The sequence below is a fragment of the Myxocyprinus asiaticus genome, chromosome 41 (assembly GCF_019703515.2).
Source record: "Myxocyprinus asiaticus isolate MX2 ecotype Aquarium Trade chromosome 41, UBuf_Myxa_2, whole genome shotgun sequence".
NCBI lineage: Eukaryota > Metazoa > Chordata > Actinopteri > Cypriniformes > Catostomidae > Myxocyprinus > Myxocyprinus asiaticus.
Genome location: NC_059384.1, coordinates 13,969,956 through 13,989,612, shown reverse-complemented (window position 1 = coordinate 13,989,612; position 19,657 = coordinate 13,969,956). Strand labels below are relative to the sequence as shown.

At 37.8% G+C, this 19,657-nt stretch overlaps 1 protein-coding gene across 2 annotated transcripts in view; it reads left to right on the top strand.

Moving 5' to 3' along the window:
• The window catches only part of LOC127432016 (chondrolectin-like), a 40,904-nt gene that overhangs the window by 19,699 nt on the left and 1,548 nt on the right, over positions 1–19,657 (top strand). The window contains exons 1-6 of one of the 2 annotated variants that reach the window (XM_051682747.1): positions 6,645–6,994; positions 11,271–11,616; positions 13,467–13,624; positions 13,710–13,760; positions 13,869–13,952; positions 14,400–14,496. In XM_051682747.1, coding sequence (XP_051538707.1) covers positions 6,865–6,994; positions 11,271–11,616; positions 13,467–13,624; positions 13,710–13,760; positions 13,869–13,952; positions 14,400–14,496 — 866 coding nt within the window. In that variant the 5' untranslated portion in view covers positions 6,645–6,864. Of the gene's footprint in view, positions 1–6,644; positions 6,995–11,270; positions 11,617–13,466; positions 13,625–13,709; positions 13,761–13,868; positions 13,953–14,399; positions 14,497–19,657 lie in introns of those variants that run through there. The other variant, XM_051682748.1, reaches the window with a different exon arrangement.

The window sequence follows — 19,657 nt, the reverse complement described above, 5'->3', positions numbered from 1 at the left end:
ATCAATTGCATTTACATCTATTGTGACTCGGCCAACCAGACTCTCCCTTGGAGACAGCCATTAATTGGCTTGTGCAGTGGAATGGACCACTGATCAATCCCAATCAACCCATGTGAAGCGTTCATAATAGAGCACTAATACTTATGCAAGGCAAGCCAAACTCACACTTACAATACCCCAGAAGTGAATTATGGGAAAAGATGATACAGGTCAATTATCATTTGGATATGTGTGCTATTGGATTCGAAAGAACATTTAGACTAAACATGCATATAGATCTGAATCCAGAGACTCTTAAATGGATCCCAGGCACTCTCTCTCCTTAATGTTCTCTTAATCTCACATTGCCTAACTGTAGACTTTAATCCAATCAGCAAAGAGCCCGTTCTCATTTAACCAGAAGGCTTGAGGGGCCCATCATACATCCTTGGTGGGATTAGCCATGACAGGACAGTATCTCTCACCACACATGTCTTACGGTGTCATTTTTCAGCCTGCAGAGTTTTCCCTTATGTCCTCTTTATAGACCTCCATTCCACAGAACCGGGAAAGAAAGGTGATGGAATAAGTCAGTACAAGTCATCAATGGATTTTTCTTTCTTTCAGCACTTATATATGTACATTGCTTGGACTACTCCATGTCTCAGAAATCATCCAGTTGAAAGATAATTAATCCAATTAAGATCAAGCTTTTAACCCTTTATTTTTGTTTACAATAATGCTCATTTGAACCAAATATGTTTTGGGACCTATCATTAAATTAATATCCTACTTTCATTTATTTGTTCAACAATGCTCAACCAAATATGCATTGGGGCCTATTATTCCATTGGTTTTAAATGTGAATTATGCTCCTCTTGACAATAAGAGTACACACTAATGAGGAGTTATGTTTACAGGGTCAAAGTTCATAGGTCAGAGCATCCTAAGGTGGCACAAATTAATAGTACATCCTATTGCATCCTATTGGCTGTTTGTCAGATTTCCGTCAGGGTTCCAACTCACTAACATTTTAAAATTGGTCTGTGTCTCAGGCTGGGGTCTCAGAATGATGAAAGTGTCACAAACAATGTGAATACATTTAAAGCCAATCTCTTAAAAAGGTTCACAGCATCTGTCAACACAAGGTAATAGCATTAGATCCTTTTGGATCCACCTTCTTAGTTCATTCCTGTAATGTGAACTGAGCATACCCTAAACCTGATGCCACTGATTACTCCTGGGCAGTTAACCACAGTGATAGAAGGAACTCTTGTGTGACTTCAATGCTTGATCTGAAAAAGGACAGAGAGCGAGAAGCAGATGATGAGAGTGGAAAGTGTAATGTGATGTTCTGGCAGAGCTTGCAAATTGGGCCCATTGTCCAGGCCTGCAAAATCAGCACTACCCCACTCCCCAGGCCCAGTTAAGGGATTTTTTCAGCAAGCTGGCTGGTAGTGCACTCAGCTTCCGCATTTTTCGTGATTACCTGACATTTCTTTTCTCTGCTGCCGGTGCTTCCTGCCAGATCTTCTTATTACCTCGGCAGACAAGGGTCCCAGTAATAACGCAGCTGCCTTTTTATTGATAATGTGTCACAGAATCTCTCTGTGTCGTTATCGAACACTTGAGGAACAAAATGGCATTTGCAGTGGGAAATAAGTTATCGATAGAAAACAGCAAATTAAGTAATAGCATTTTTGTGTTGATGCATATTACAGCTCAGTTAACAGTCTTCGGATATGCGAGGCTCCACGCTGCAAGATGAATAGATCAATCCGCTTACAGAGCCGACATCTGGCTTTGACAACATAATTAGTTATCATACAGGGAAACGTGTTTGAGGACAATATGAAAACCTCCCCTCAGATATCACTGTGTAACAAATTATTATATATATTTTTTTAAATGTAAAGAAAGATGGAGGATGTCAACTGAGGGGAGATTTAAAAAATGGGAAGTCTGACTTTGTGTATCTACAGTTGAAGTCGGAAGTTTACAAACACCTTAGCATTTTAATCGTAGAAAGCATTCCCTGTCTTTGGTTAGTTAGGATCACTACTTTATTTTAAGAACGTGAAATGTCAGAATAATAGTAGAGAGAATGATTTATTTCAGCTTTTATTTCTTTCATCACATTCCCAGTGGGTCAGAAGTTTACATACGCTTGGTTAGTATTTGACAGCATTACCTTTAAATTGTTTAACTTGGGTCAAACGTTTTGGGTAGCCTTCCACAAGCTTCTCACAATAAGTTGCTGGAATTTTGGCCCATTCCTCCAGACAGAACTGGTGTAACTGAGTCAGGTTTGTAGGCCTCCTTGCTCGCACACACTTTTTTAGTTCTGCCCACAAATTTTCTGTCGGATTGAGTTCAGGGATTTATGATGGCCACTTCAATACCTTGACTTTGTTGTCCTTAAGCCATTTTGTCACAACTTTGGAGGTATGCTTGGGGTCATTGTCCCTTTGGAAGACCCATTTGAGACCGAGCTTTAACTTCCTGGCTGATGTCTTGAGATTTTGCTTCAATATATCAATTATATGCAGCTTAATAACAATAACAGATTCCATATTTCTCAAATTGCATCAAAACACACCAGAAATGCAACTGTAATAATGAATAATTAGTTACTGCAATAATTATAACACCACCACACTTTATACATACAGCATTAAACATAAATCTTTGACGCGACAATGCTCTGATGGACAAATGTCTGGTTTGGTGTCAACGAAGTGGTATTTCAGCTTTATTGATGTGGATAAAAGGGGGACATTAGTTTTATAAGGACACAAGTTCTGGTCTCAGTCTCAGTTGGTACTGATCTTTGGTTTAATCTCTTTCTTGAGGCTTGTAAAGCCAGCTGTCTAGGTCAATGAAAAGCTTAAACCAAATAATGAACAGTTGAAGTCAGAAGTTTACATACACTTAGGTTGAAGTCATTAAAACTCATTTTTTAACCACTCCACAGATTTAATATTAGCAAACTATAGTTTTGGCAAGTTGTTTAGGACATCTACTTTGTGCATGACATGAGTAATTTTTCCAACAATTTGTTTACAGAGAGATTGTTTCACTTTTAATTGACTATATCACAATTCCAGTGGGTCAATAGTTTACATACACTAAGTTAACTGTGCCTTTAAGCAGCTTGGAAAATTCTAGAAAATTATGTCAAGCCTTTAAACAATTAGCCAATTAGCTTCTGATAGGAGGTGTGCTGAATTGGAGGTGTACCTGTGGATGTATTTTAAGGCCTAACTTCTAAGTCAGTGCCTCTTTGCTTGGCATCATGGGAAAATCAAAAGAAATTAGCCAAGACCTCAGAAAAAAAAAAAAAATAAAAAAAAAACTGTGGACCTCCACAAGTCTGGTTCATCCTTGAGAGCAATTTCTAAATTTTCTGCTTGGGGTCATTGTCCCTTTGGAAGACCCATTTGCGACCGAGCTTTAACTTCCTGGCTGATGTCTTGAGATGTTGCTTCAATATATCCACATCATTTTCCTTCCTCATGATGCCATCTATTTTGTGAAGTGCGCCAGTCTATCCTGCAGAAAAGCACCCCCACAACATGACACTGCCACATCCAAGCTTCACGGTTGGGATGGTGTTCTTCAGCTTGCAAGTCTCACCCTTTTTCCTCCAAACGTAACAATGGTCATTATGGCCAAACAGTTAAATTTTTGTTTCAATAGACCAGAGGACATTTCTTCAAAAAGTAAGATCTTTGACCCCATATGCACTTGCAAACTGTAGTGTGGCTTTTTTATGATGGTTTTGGAGCAGTGGCTTCTTCCTTGCTGAGCAATGTCGATAAAGGACTCGTTTTACTGAGGATATAGATACTTGTCTACCTGTTTCCTCCAGCATCTTCACAAGGTCCTTTGCTGTTGTTCTGGGACTGATTTGCACTTTTTGCACCACATTATGTTAATCTCTAGGAGACAGAATGTGTCTCCTTTCTGAGCGGTATGATGGCTGCGTGGTCCTATGGATTATACTTGCGTACTATTTTTGTATTTAGATTTAGAAATTGCTCTCAAGGATGAACCAGACTTGTGGAGGTCCACAGTTATTTTTCTGAGGTCTTGGCTGATTTCTTTGGCCATAATGACCATTGTTATGTTTGGAGGAAAAAGGGTGAGACTTGCAAGCCGAAGAACACCATCCCAACCATGAAGCTTGGATGTGGCAGCGTCAGGTTGTGGGGGTGCTTTGCTGCAGGAGGGACTGGTGCACTTCACAAAATAGATGGCATCATGAGGAAGGAAAATTATGTGGATATATTGAAGTAACATCTCAAGACATCAGCCAGGAAGTTCAGTCTCGGTCGCAAATGGGTCTTCCAAAGGGACAATGACCTCAAGCAGAAAATTTAGAAATTGCTCTCAAGGATGAACCAGACTTGTGGAGGTCCACAATTTTTTCTGAGGTCTTGGCTGATTTCTTTTGATTTTCCCATGATGCCAAGCAAAGAGGCACTGACTTAGAAGTTAGGCCTTAAAATACATCCACAGGTACACCTCCAATTCAGTACACCTCCTATCAGAAGCTAATTGGCTAATTGTTTAAAGGCTTGACATAATTTTCTGGAATTTTCCAAGCTGCTTAAAGGTTAACTTAGTGTATGTAAACTATTGACCCACTGGAATTGTGATATAGTCAATTAAAAGTGAAACAATCTCTCTGTAAACAAATTGTTGGAAAAATTACTCATGTCATGCACAAAGTAGATGTCCTAAACAACTTGCCCAAACTATAGCTTGTTAATATTAAATCTGTGGAGTGGTGAAAAATGAGTTTTAATGACTTCAAACTAAGTGTATGTAAACTTCTGACTTCAACTGTTCATTATTTGGTTTAAGCTTTTCATTGACCTAGACAGCTGGCTTTACAAGCCTCAAGAAAAAGATAAAACCAAAGATCAGTACCAGCTGAGAGTGAGACCAGAACTTATGTCCTTATAAAACCAAGAGATGTCAGTCCTATGTCCCCCTTTTATCCACATCAATAAAGCTGAAATACCCCTTCATTGACACCAAACCAGACATTTGTCCATCAGAGCATGGTAGCGTCAAAAATTTATGTTTAATGCTGTATGTATAAAGTGTGGTGGTGTTATAATTATTGCAGTAATTAATTATTAATTATTGCAATTGCATTTCCGGTGTGTTTTGATGCAATTTGAGAAATATGGAATCTGTTATTGTTATTAAGCTTCATATAATTGATAATGGTTTCTGTACTTTCAGATGTGAAATACGGAAAAAGGGCAGAACGTAATAGTATTGTGAAGTAGAGAGGAGTGCAAGTGAGACGGGTAAAGAGCACTGTTTGTAGAAATATAGCTCTGTCCGTCTATAAACATATATTCAGCTGAGGGTTTGGTTTTCTTTCCTTAAATAGGACCTGTGAAAAATCATGACATTAATCACGATTCTTTTTTTCACAAACTACTTTTGGTTTGCTTTTCTGTTTTAGGTTCAACAAAGCAAAATTGAAACCTTCCCAAGTACCCCCGGAACCTGCTTAAAGGAATATTCCAGGTTCAATACAAGTTTAGCTCAATGGGGCCACGTTTTGGAGGGTTTAAAGGCAGAAATGTGAAACTTATAATTTTTCAAAGCACTTACATGAATTCTTCTGTTAAATCTTGTGTATTATTTGAGCTGTGAAGTTGTTTAAATTGTCGTTTTTTGCAGTGGACTACAGATAGGCAGATGAGTTTCTAGTTATTTGTCACCAATGTTACTTCATCATGGCAACGAAGTTGTAAGATTTGAAGCACCTTTACACAGAAAAGGTTAATAAACTATGTTATCACACTGAAATCATGTTAGCACATGTTATTTCTCATAACTATACTTTTGAAACAGTGAGTATTTTAGTGTTTACAGACTGGCCCCATTCACTTCCATTGTAATTGCCTTACTGTAACCTAGATTTTAGCTTTTTTAAAGAAAAGGAGGGACAAGACAAAATGTATTTTTATGGCAATCAACATTATGCCACAAAAGCTGCCGATTGAGCTTAATTTTTATCAAACCCGGAATATTTCTTTAAGTACCCCCTGGGGTACACATACCCTTGGATAACAATACAAAGTTGTTAGAAAGAAACAGAAGGGAAGTCTGCTTGAGCAAACATTGGTAGTAATTTGTAACAATACAAGTAATACTGAATTTGTGGTCTAGTGTTTACTAGATAGTAGTGATAAATACAATGGCCTATGTCATAGGATATTATGACCATGACCAAGAATATAATCCAGAAGAGAAAGATTTATACTCAAACAAAGTCCACCTGTGTTTATACTGGAGCATAATTGTATCACTGTCCAATCTTACCAAGGCTACTTCATGCAATCTCCAACCCTGTTTATCATTTTTGTTTCACACCTGTGAACCTTAATATACATGACATAATACATTGGTCTAAGCCTTTTTGGTCCACTAAATTAGACGCATATTATTCAAGAGCTTTCTCACCTCACCCTCGTAAAACTTTGACCCAACAATGTTCAAATCACTTTAGTACACTAAAACACAATGTGTTTGTGAACTGTCCCATCGAGACGTGTGTTGCGCTTAATAAAGGAGGTGATGAACATCTGCGCCCTGTTCGATTACCTGCAGTACAACCCAGGCAGCCGCGAGGGAAAGATCATTAAAATAGAGCAGCCGCGCGCTCTCGCGCGGTTGTTTCATACATTTCGGGCAGCAACATCCCACGCGAGTGGAGGCGCGAGCTCTCTCTTCAGAATTCAGGGGCGTTTTGCAAAGTTTCAGACCAGCTTGGTGGACAACATGTCTTTTAAAACTATCAAGAAGTGATTCTGCAAATACAAGGTAGAAACATAATCCTGTCTGGAAGAAGTCTGTATGCACTTCTCTCCATCATCTCCTCATTCAAATGCACCAGTGAAGCACGCGAGGATGCGCGCCGATCTCCAGATCCTTTGTGCTTTGACTGTCTTGGTCTCGTGCTGTCATGGCGCGAGAGTTGTGAGTGGTAAGTTTGAATATATTTGGAATAAAACTATTTTTATGAATCTCAGATTACATTATTAATGTGAGCTAAATAAGGCCCTTTTCCAGAAATTCAGATTGTGAGGATAAATGTGTCCAGATGTAACTCTATTTAATTTTGTTTATTATGTGGTAAATGCAAATGCGAAAAAGGGTTTGCAATGATTTTATCCCCCGTTTAATTTGTTTATTTTATTTTTATGACAGCTTTAGACCCGTTGTCACACAATAGTTTGTCAAAAAAGTATTTGTTAGTGCTTATTTCCGGGACTTTTTGGATAAATATATCTTTATGCAATTTCTGTCTTTAGTATTTCTCAAATTGTTTTCTGTGCTCAGATAATAACTGTAAAGCGTGAAATAAACACTGTTAGATAATGTCCCAAAATGGAAAGTGTTTACATTCCAAATATCATCTTTTGGTTGACTGTTAGAAAAATGTCAGTCTTTCTTCATTCATTTCATTCATTCTTAATTATATTTTGTCATTTTATTTCAGAAGAATCTTGCAAAACATAATTATTTAAAGACAGATTCATTTTTTCAACTCTTTCAAAGATTATTTGCCCTGAAGGTTTGTAACGTTGTGGTCTGATTTTGTAAAATAATAATAATAATTGTGATAAAACAGTTACTTTTTATGAAAATGGCTCTCTTAAAATATATAGGTGATAATTCTAGGCTGCAAGTATTTGACGATTGAGAAAGCATCAAGAAAGAGAATGGGGTTGAGACATACAGCTCATCAGAAAGATTACAGGTGATAAATGCCCCTAAACTGCCTAAAATATTGAGCTAGGTCTGAAAAGTTGTGCAATTGTACGATATGATCTGCAGGGGCGGCGCCAGCAAAGTTTGATTGCTGGTGATGAAGAGGTGCTTTATCATTGACAGGGAGCTGAACTTTGGTCACTAAATATGTACAAAACCTGGCATGGCCAAGCAATTTTATGAATATCAGTTTGCACGTGGTGGCAACAGAAGAGAAATCTCTATGCTGCAGCCTCAATAAAACAGGCAACACACTTTCAGGGGTGTTTTCAGCTTTTTGCAGTACTGTCTGAAGCATAGGTACAGCAAAACTGTGTACCCTTATTTGGGTTCTGGGTACATGCTCCACCGGGAGAAAATGTTTGCAAAAATGGCACTAAAGCATTTAATTCTGGTGACTTTAGGAGCAGCATGTTTTACCTTTTCACAAGTATATATCTTGTGTAGCAGTTAATGTAACTACAGGCTACAAAGTATTGATAAAACATTTATTCACACAGCACATCCAGTACGAATTAAAGTTTCTCAAAATCAGCTAGATTTTGATTATCTAAAAATAATATATATATATATATATATATATATATATATATATATATATATATATATATATATATATATATATATATATATATATATATATATATATATATATATATATATATATATATATAGCCTGCTGTGGAAGGACCATGGTATTGTGATGGTAATACTGCGGTGCACTGATGTACACCATGGTATTTACATAGTACTCCAATGTACATGTAAAAAAGCATGCAATGATACTTTTCGATACCCGTTTGGTTGGAAAAATGGCTTTACCTTGAGTTGTTCAAAAGCTGCACATGCAGGTGTATTATTCATCACTGTCAAACGAAGGATGCACTTGCAGGTTTTGATTCAAAATATATCCGTCACAGTATGAACGGGGAGAGCCGTAACTGACATCTACATGTCGCAAAATTGTCCGTGACTTCTCTTAAAAAAGAAGCCATTTTTATTGTTTAAACTCCACACATTGCTCATTCCAGTAGGATCGCTGAGTGTAAAACATGTTGAAGATTAGTGAACAGGCAGCCAATTCATTAAGTTATGTGCTGTTTCCTCACAAAAGCAGTTTGTTATTCTTTTGTCTTGTCTCCTCGCCAGTGAATCACCATAAGAATGTCTATGGTACCGCTGTGTTATGCTTTTTTTGCTAACTTTGCAGGTTAACTTTGGTAGAAGGGCTCTGGTTGTTATAAAGCAGGGTCCAGGTTTGCTAGTTACGGGGGCTGCTCCACCATTACTGAGAGAGAGTTGTTGTGAGATATGCAGTTGGAATGAGTGCGCTTAATAAAGTTTGAACAGTTAAGTTTACCTCCTCATCTGCTCTGTGTATCATGACAGTAAATATTTTACTTGATTGTTTTCTGTTCTGTTTATTTCATTTCTGTTTTTACGGAGTGAGAAACGCTCCAAATGAAACAGTGCGTGAGCTGTCTGAACGATTCGGACCATTTTGCTAAACCGTTTGACTTATTATTTGAAGGAATCAACTCAAATGAGTAATTATTTCTTAAATCGGCATCACTAGTTCTGATTCTAAACAGGCGACAGAAATACGGGACACACGACATGATTGCTAAAATATTGTCAGGGAAAATGTTTCTTCATACAATCATCATACAGAGGATAATCTGCTGGCTGTTACAAACATTTGCAGGGGTGCTATGGACTTTCTTGGGGAATCTGAAGCACACGCTATCCCCTCCCTAGTGCCACCTCTGATGATCTGGGTGTAATGAAGGTGACAAGGAAGTGGCAGTGTTGGAGAGAACTGATAGAACATTCCATGATGGAAGGAGGAAACTGTGCAAGAAAGGCAAGAATTGAGGAAGAGAGCTAAGGAAGCTGGTTGGGAAAATGCTGAGTCTACTTTTCCCCAGTTAAACCCGACCCATTACTGGGCTTAAATTGATGATATAGCAGATCTGGACCAAGCAATTATTTAAAGTACCTCCCGGGCAGGGAGCTAATGTTATTATTAGACTTTTAACAGTCTGTGTATTAATCACAGTTACCATCTGGTGTACTTAAGTATTTTGTGTGATGGAGATGCTTCATTTATGATGTCTCTCAAATATTAATTCCTTGCTTATTTTCCTTTCACTTTGTCACTTACAAGACATTTTCAGTCATCTCAGCTGAGCATCATTTAAACATGTGAGTGTGGAAAATCATAATGATTGTGGGAGCACTTACATTTTCAAGTTGGTAAATGTTGTGCACTGTAAACCCTAATGGTGTCATTACTGGAAAAATCAAGTTACCCTTGTGCTTTAATTATTTAATTATTTTTCCTTGGTCAAAGGGAATTTATGGGGGCATTTAAATAGTCATTATTAAGAATTCATAGAGGTTTTAGCTCTTTTGTAGTATTATTTATATTGTTTAGTTGCAAATAAGATTAAATAATTATAAGATTATTTTAATTATAAAATATATATTATAAGATTATTTAATGATTTACCTAATCTGCTATAATCTTCTTTATTTAAGATGTGTTTTTGAAATTTGAGTCCATTCAATTAAAATTAAAAATAGAATAACAACAATTAGATAGCAAATCTGAGTAAAGTCTATTTGCATCTAGTTACCTTAACTTAAATATATGATAACCAAATTAAGTTAACTTAATAACACAAGTTTGGGAGATGACATTACTCAGTCAGCTGAGTAAAGTCAACATTAGGATTTTCATTGTGATCATGATTGTCAAATGTGTAGTTTAAAACAATATAAAAAATTCCACTTCTAAACACTAGATGTTCGCATGAATATTCACACTATGGCCTGTGTTTATTTATTGCTTACAAGTCACATATGATGGGTTTATTTTGGATGAAAAAAAAAAATTAAATGAAATGCTATGTTTATTAAAGAGTTAGCTCACTCAAAAATGAAAATTCCCTCATCATTTACTCACCCTCATGCCATCCCAAATGTGTAAGACTTTTTTCTTCTACAGAACACAAATATTTTTAGAAGAATATATCAGCTATATAGGTCCATACAATGCAAGTGAATGGTGATTCGTACTTTAAACTTCCAAAAAGCACAGACAATCGTAGTAAAAGTAATTCATATGACTTCAGTGGTTTAATATATAGTAAATGATGAGAGAATTCCCCATTTTTGGGTGAACTATTCTTTTAATGTTGTGCAGCATGTTTTAGTACAAAAGAGCTGCTACATCATAACATGAATGCAATGCTTGGCAGTAAGTAGTTTCATTATGAATGAGAAAATCTACCATACAATTAGAGACAATTACAGTTGAACAGAAAGAGCTTATGTTATGAGGTTTACTTATCAATTAGCATGCTATCTATTGGGCATCTACTGGAGTGAATACTGTATCATGCAGTACTTATGTTGATGTGCAGTGTATTAATTAAAAATGCAGGAAATCAGTAAAATATAGAGTATGGATTTTGTCTGTTCAGGTCAGACAGTGTGTCAGGGCAGTCCTGAGCATCCTTGCTATAAGATTGCCTACTTCAGGGATGTGTCGAGTCGTGTTGCGTTCTGGGAGGCTCTACAGGCGTGTGAAATGGACGGAGGTTCATTGCTGAGCATTGAGAATTCTTCAGAGCAGAGGCACATCGAACACCTCCTGAAGGAACTCAGTGTTTCCTCCTCCACTGGTACTGCCAGTGGGCCGAGCATCACAGATGGAGATTTCTGGATCGGCTTGACTCGAGCAGAGAATGAGAACACACAGGAGTCTGGCAGCTTTGCCTCCTGTCCCAACCTGTACAGATGGACTGATGGAAGTGTCTCACAGTTTAGGTAAGATGGCACATGGTGACTTTTCCTCCATGTTTCATGTTCACAGAGAAGTTTTAGCTCTTTTATGGATATTACTGTATTACTTTTGTGTGTTAACAGTGCTGGGTAGATTACTTCTGAATTGTAATTAGGTACTGATTACAAACTACATGACAAAAATTGCAATCAGTAATTTAATTTTAGATTATTGGTGTAATCTAATTCGATTACTTTTGAATTACTTATGGATTACTTCCAACCTTACACTTTTATTTGAATTTATCAGGCATTTCTTATAGGAGTTTCTAGAAATATGGACAAGTTTCCGAGGCGCATTACACAAATGTGGTCCTGCAATTTTGGCATTTTATAAACGCCATCCATGTGTGGAAAGAGATATGGGCAGCATTTCCCAAATGTATCACAAGCTCAAGTTGATTGTAGAGCCCACCGGTGCCAATGGTTTCTACGATCTACTTAGGTTTACGATGCTTTTGGGAAACGCTGCCCAGACCAGTTATATTTGAGAATCAACATAACAAAAACAGCCTCAAAGTTATTACTAAAGCAAAAGTGCCTTCATTTACATTTTTGAAGCCAAGTACAAAAGCAATTCACGAAACAAATCTAAATTTACTGTGCCTATGCTATTGGATTACATTGTGAATATGAAATTATGTGTATTTGGGCATTTTGATGGACAAAACCCTTCCAAACATAGAATGATATGTATCAGGTCACTGTGCAATTTCACAACCCTCCCTCTCTTCCAAAAGCATTCGAAGAATTACTGAACATGTATCTTAGGTAGGCTGATTTAGAGTGAAAAATGTAAAAGATTTAAAAAGGGAAAAAATACGGTGATCAATAAATTATGAACAATTTACTGCGCTCCCTAATTAACATGAAATCATGTAATCCTTAAAAAGTAACTGTAGTCAGATTACAAGTATTTTAAATGTAATTTAATACAATTACAAGTACTTTATTTGTGTAATCTGATTACATAATCCAGATTACATGTAATTTGTTACTACCTAGCAATGTATGTTAAGCATTAGCACTCTTTTTCTATATACTGTAATTGTACAAACTTGAGTTAGGTTTTTCCTAAATCCCTAACCTGCGACCAAATTTGACTGACATGAGACATGAAACAGTTATGTCTGTCAGGAAGCCAAGACGATGAGTTGAACTCAGATGCAGTTTTATTAAACTCAGGAGAAAGCAGAGCGAACACAAAGAAGTAACCAAAGGGCAAATCAGGATATATAATAATCTTGCAAATTGAAGAATTACAGGAATATTACTTTTGAAGACTAGGATGAGTAGAAAGCTGAGTTAGCTAGGGTGAGTCCAAACAAGACTAGACGGTGACTGAAGTGAGTGGTGAGGCTTTATAAAGGACTGGCTGATGGTTTGATGAGGGAAAGGTGAGAGTGATTAGTAATCAGGTGAGTGAGAGGCGGTTGGAGGAGCAGAGGCTGATGAAGATGTGACAATGTCAACCAATTTGCACAGACCTTCAGCCTGTTCTGACTGGGGTTGTTTTATCTTTAACTGATCAGACATAAATTTTTCCTGTAGTGGATGATCAAAAATACCATTTACTTACACTGACGGAATGTTGAGAGTCTGGCCCGGAATGTTCATGATTTCAAACTTCAAATGGTAAACAGTTCAAATGAAAACGCTATCTCTCTTTAAACACCTTAATGCAGTATATTTGCTTTATTCTATATAACTTCTTGTTTGTCATAGACTTGTTAAAAATGTATTAAACTTTCAGGCAGGACTTTGTCAAGCCAACATTCAAAGTCTGACTTTCCTTCTCTGGTTTTTAATTATTATTATTAATCTTTGTTCTACAGAAACTGGTATGCTGATGAACCATCCTGTGGAGGAGAAGCTTGTGTAGTGATGTATCATCAGCCTACTGCTGTCGACGGGCCTGGTGGGCCATATCTCTATCAGTGGAATGATGACAGGTGCAATATGAAGCACAATTTCATCTGCAAGTATGAACCAGGTACTAAGCGATTTGCACAGTATTTTCATATACTTATGTGGATTAGCTCAGAGCTTTACAATGCTTGTTATGTTGTTCTGAGCAGAGAGCTACCTGGTTAAAGAGCAGGGAGACAGACCTGTAGGGCGTGATGCTGGTAAGCAGCCAAGTGTCAAATCCATCATCATTGCACTAAACTACTGACTTGAAGAGTTACAGATGTTTGAAACTGATTACCAAATGACTTTGTTAATATGCCCTTCAGATTTTTCCACAGAAGAACAAGAGGAAAGGACACCTCCCATCAATGAGGATGAAAGCCCCCAACTTATAATTCCAGGGCCTTCAAGTAATATTAATTTAATACCTTAAAAACCCAATGAAATCATTGACATATTTCCTATTAAGAGGATGTTTGGGTGAGACATATTGAAGGGCTTGTCTCTTTTCTGAAAATGGTTAATAGGCTTTAGTTACATCACAACCATGAATCATGATTTATTACTCACTAGTTGGCTACAGGTGGTATTAGGGAGAGGGACATTCTCATTCAAGAGAGCATTTGATTGGACAAAAATTTGTGTTGGACTAGAGGAGTCATCAAAATTGTTGGTCTGTTTTCTCAGAAGAGAACAAACTTAACGACTAATTTAGTCAGTTTGAAGGATTACACAAGCATACAGATTACTTCAAAGCTAATAGATATGGACTAAAAGCCACAAAACTCTAATTTTGATTTCACTTAAAATAAATAAACTGCTGAATGAAAATGAATGCATTTTTTCCTTCTTCACAGGTATGCTGCTAATCTATGTGATTATTCCAACAATCCCGCTCCTTTTGCTGATCCTGGTGGCTTCAGGGACATGCTGTTTCCAGATGTTGAGTAAGAGGTGAGCCATTAAAACCAAATCACTGTAAATGCTCCTCAGACTAATGCTAATGTGCTGTTCTATTATGCACAGTTTCCTCCAAATACTGCAACACATCAGGGAGTCAGTGTCGCACCAGCATCTATAGACACTAACAGCCTTCACATTGCTTCTTCATTAATCAGAATTTGTACTCACTAACAGAGGTCTGACACGGTCCTCTGCTTCCCCCGCTAACCTAAAGGTTTTACCGTGATTAATTAGCTTTAGGTTCAGCTGTTTGTAACTGTGCCCGGCAAAACAGCTTAGTCTGTACTAATCACCATCAGCACACTTATTATAGTGTGCATTTGGTATATCTCGATGGGGGAGTGATTTGGCTGCCGCATTACGTCACATTGCGCCTGAGACAGAGTCCAACTCAACTTCTCTTCCCATCAATATCCGGATTGGCAGGGCACGGGCAAGCAGAATTGCTGAAGCAAGCCATTCCCATTCTCCACTCCCTTCCCACCAGCACACCCTCAAGACACAGTTCATCTCCCTTTAACCCCCAGCACATGCTTGGCAAGACATTGCATAGTGCCTTATTTGTGTAATTTATTATGTTTATACGGCTCCCGCTCCCATAGAGTGATGTCTTTTTAACATATTTTCGATCACTGCGGCAGACTGTGGATGCTCAGACAAAACATTTAATCACTGGCAATGACTGAGTGTGCTCTTTTCAGTAAAAGGCTTCCTGGAGCCAGTTCAAAGCTTTTGGATAAACGTCTTGCCTCCTTAACAGATGATGCTTCTCTGTTTTACTATGTTTGCCACTTTTTCTCGTGATTAAATACAATCTTGGATGCATAAAACCAGGACGAGGCAAATACAGTGCATCCGGAAAATATTCACAGCGCTTCACTTTTTCCACATTTTGTTATGTTACAGCCTTATTCCAAAATGGATTAAATTTATTATTTTCCTCAAAATTCTACAAACAATACCCCATAATGACAACGTGAAAGAAGTTTGTTTGAAATCTTTGCAAATTTATTAAAAATAAAAAATGAAAAAATTCACATGTACATAAGTATTCACAGCCTTTGCCATGACACTCAAAATTGAGCTCAGGTGCATCCTGTTTCCACTGATCATCCTTGAGATGTTTCTACAACTTGATTGGAGTCCACCTGTGGTAAATTCAGTTGATTGGACATGATTTGGAAAGGCACACACCTGTCTATATAAGGTCCCACAGTTAACAGTGCATGTCAGAGCACAAACCAAGCCATGAAGTCCAAGGAATTGTCTGTAGACCTCCAAGACAGGATTGTATCGAGGCACAGATCTGTGGAAGGGTACAGAAAAATTTCTGCAGCATTGAAGGTCCCAATGAGCACAGTGGCCTCCATCATCCGTAAATGGAAGAAGTTTGGAACCACCAGGACTCTTCCTAGAGCTGGCCGCCTGGCCAAACTGAGCGATCGGGGGAGAAGGGCCTTAGTCAGGGAGGTGACCAAGAACCCGATGGTCACTCTGACAGAGATCCAACGTTTCTCTGTGGAGAGAGGAGAACCTTCCAGAAGAACAACCATCTCTGCAGCACTCCACCAATCAGGCTTGTATGGTAGAGTGGCCAGACGGAAGCCACTCCTCAGTAAAAGGCACATGACAGCCCGTCTGGAGTTTGCCAAAAGACACCTGAAGGACTCTCAGACAATGAGAAACAAAGATTGAACTCTTTGGCCTGAATGGCAAGCATCATGTCTGGAGGAAACCAGGCACCACTCATCACCTGGCCAATACCATCCCTACAGTGAAGCATGGTGGTGGCAGCATCATGCTGTGGGGATGTTTTTCAGCGACAGGAACTGGGAGACTAGTCAGGATCGAGGGAAAGATGAATGCAGCAATGTACAGAGACATCCTTGATGAAAACCTGCTCCAGAGTGCTCTGGACCTCAGACTGGGGCGAAGGTTCATCTTCCAACAGGACAACGACCCTAAGCACACAGCCAAGATAACAAAGGAGTGGCTCCAGGACAACTCTGTGAATGTCCTTGAGTGGCCCAGCCAGAGCCCAGACTTGAACCCGATTGAACATCTCTGGAGAGATCTGAAAATGGCTGTGCACCGACGCTCCCCATCCAACCTGATGGAGATTGAGAGGTCCTGCAAAGAAGAATGGGAGAAACTGCCCAAAAATAGGTGTGCCAAGCTTGTAGCATCATACACAAAAAGACTTGAGGCTGTAATTGGTGCCAAAGGTGCTTCAACAAAGTATTGAGCAAAGGCTGTGAATACTTATATACATGTGATTTTGTTTCATTTTTTATTTTTAATAAATTTGCAAAGATTTCAAACAAACTTCTTTCATGTTGTCATTATGGGGTATTGTTTGTAGAATTGAGGAAAATAATGAATTTAATCCATTTTGGATTAAGGCTGTAACATAAAAAAATGTTGCACTGTAACAGATGCTTTGGTTCAGTCTGTTCATAGAGGATACCTTTAAATATCTCATCTTCAGTGTGATGTGTTCTATGCTATAAAATTCATACTGTAAAATTCAACAACAAATAATGCAGACGTTTTCAACCTGGTATCATGGAATCACATTACTATTTTGCAAAATTATTTTACATGGCTCATTGTACATATCGCTGAAGAAATGAACCCTAGAGGTGCTTTAATTAACAACAGTGAGCACGATTACATGCACACCAATACGCTGATTACTCCAAAAAATCAGCTTATTTAAAAAATCTGACAAAGCAAGAAAACCGTTGTTTACATGAGATTGAAATAATCGCGTTATTCTCTGCTTTTGACGTGAAACCGCAAAAAGACATGTGCTCAACACGTGCACACATTGGATAAGATGATGAGAACACCGGTAAAGGTGTTTACATGGCATGCAAAATTGTTGTAATGGGCAAAATTCTACCAGTGTCGACCGGTTTATTCTTACGCCGTTTATGACCTTACACCGATAAAGGAATGCCGTTTATTGCGTTTACGTGACCACGCGCATTGTCTGCTTATTAAGCATAATCGGTGTAAGAATGTGCATGTAAACACACTCAGTGACTCAGTAAATTATCAGTTCATAAATAATGTTATCTTATGACATTAAAACACTTATAATATAGGCCATTTCAAGGGCTGTTTGTCTTTTAAGGAAGTGATGTCTTTGTTCCTTGAACATTTCTAAATTCTAAAATTGACTATAGATCATTCCCATTAGGCCTGCACGATTATAGCAAAAATGATAATTGTCGATTATTGCCCTTGATATTGTAATCGCGATTATTAATATTGATTAAAATATTAAATTACCATGACGTCACAAAGTAAGCAACCGTGTGGTTCTTCAGAGTTGCAGATTTCAATGGTGGAAATCTTTCCAGTTTCTTTTAAGCATCTTAAATTTGCAATCGGAGTTTGTGCGATTCGTGAAAATGTTAAATCTACTAATACCAGCTGTGTGGCAAATGGGTCTTATTAGAGCAGACGCGATAACAATGACGGTGATTCCTGAAATATGCTATTCATGTCTCATTGGCTACACCTCCAAACAAACTTAGAACATTTAAGCTGAATTAATTTATTGCTATTTTGTACAAATCAAATTCACATTGGCCTACTTATTAACATGATAAAAACAAAACTGTTATTACAGTTTTTAATAAATTGTACAAAGAAATCGAGCAACCCGACACACTCTCCTATTACAATGACTGCTGTCACACTGTTTGAGACCTGCATTTTACACGAGCTCAGTGACGCGCTGCAAAGTTCTGCACTCTCGTGAATGCTCTCATTAATAATAATAAATCACTTATTTACACCACGTCTATGCCTTGATAAGAACGTGAGAATTTTAGTTTTGTCGTGTTGCTCACGTGCAATGTGTTTAACATCTACGTTCAAAGCAAGCGGCGCAATATGCAATGAATCCAAAATAATTCCAAAGTGCGTTTCGCTCTTGTTCTACAGCTTCTTTTTGAGAGTCAGGTGATGTTTCTTCAGTATTAATTTTTGTGTGCCACCACGAGCAGACGTGGATCATAAAGCAAGCATCTGGGCATTCAGACGGTTTAAAACTTGCGTATTGGGATCAGTTGTCATTACTGAAAGGATGGAGGACTAATTTAAGCGGCTCTGATTGGTCATTGCCATTTCATTGCTCAACGGACATGTTAGTGATTGGTTAGAATACTCAACTGCTGCAAAAACACGTTGTAAATAGAAATAATTGACGCAACAGGAGCAGACTTAAATTGAACGATGTAATCCTCAGTTTTCACGATTACATAATTGTGGCAGTCGTAATCGCGATTAGTTTTTCGATTAATTGTGCAGCCTAATATCCATTATAATTAATGAAGCTGCACAAGCCATTTACATTTACAGTCATTTAGCAGATGCTTTTATACAAAGCAACTTACAAATGAGGAACCTAACAAGCAATTTGTCAACAAAAGTCAACAATATCTGCAGTATCCACTGCCAAGTTCTCAGACTAGCAGGAGCAGTATAGAAGTGACACACAGAAAGAAACACAGAAGGAAAGTATTTCTTTTTATATAATTAAAAAGAAAACCCTTATCGTGTCTGCAAGTTACACGCTTAACAGCTTCATTGATTATAACAGGAGCGATCCAATGTTCCCAACCTTGCCGCTGAGGAAATAACTGTGAGCATCTAAACTATAAAATAGCCTTTCATTGCCTCTCTTGCGTAGACGCCTCAGTATCAACAATGTCTGGATAAGTCACTTCAGGTAAACGTTTGATGTTCTTTGAAAAAATTTGTTTACTCAGTCTTTAAAGGATCCGGTAATGACACCTCGTTGTTTATTTTCCGTTTTTGCAAATACATTGTTCTGTTTTAGCTAGACTCTAAAAGTCATTTTATTTAGATAGTTCTGGGGTTATAGAAATGCCACTACAAGGAATGCTTCAGGGCAAGACATGCGCAGTAGCGTTCTAAATTCTTTGTTATTGTTTAAATCCTTGGAATGGTTTTAACGTTTTAATGACATAACCAACTACATTTACAAGCTTGTTTGAACATGATCAAATTGCGTGGTAGCTCAATTAATAGAGCGTTGCATTTGCAGTTAGTCCTATTGAAATCAAACTTGCCATTTGTCCTCCCCAAAAACATACTAACATTGACAGGTTTAATG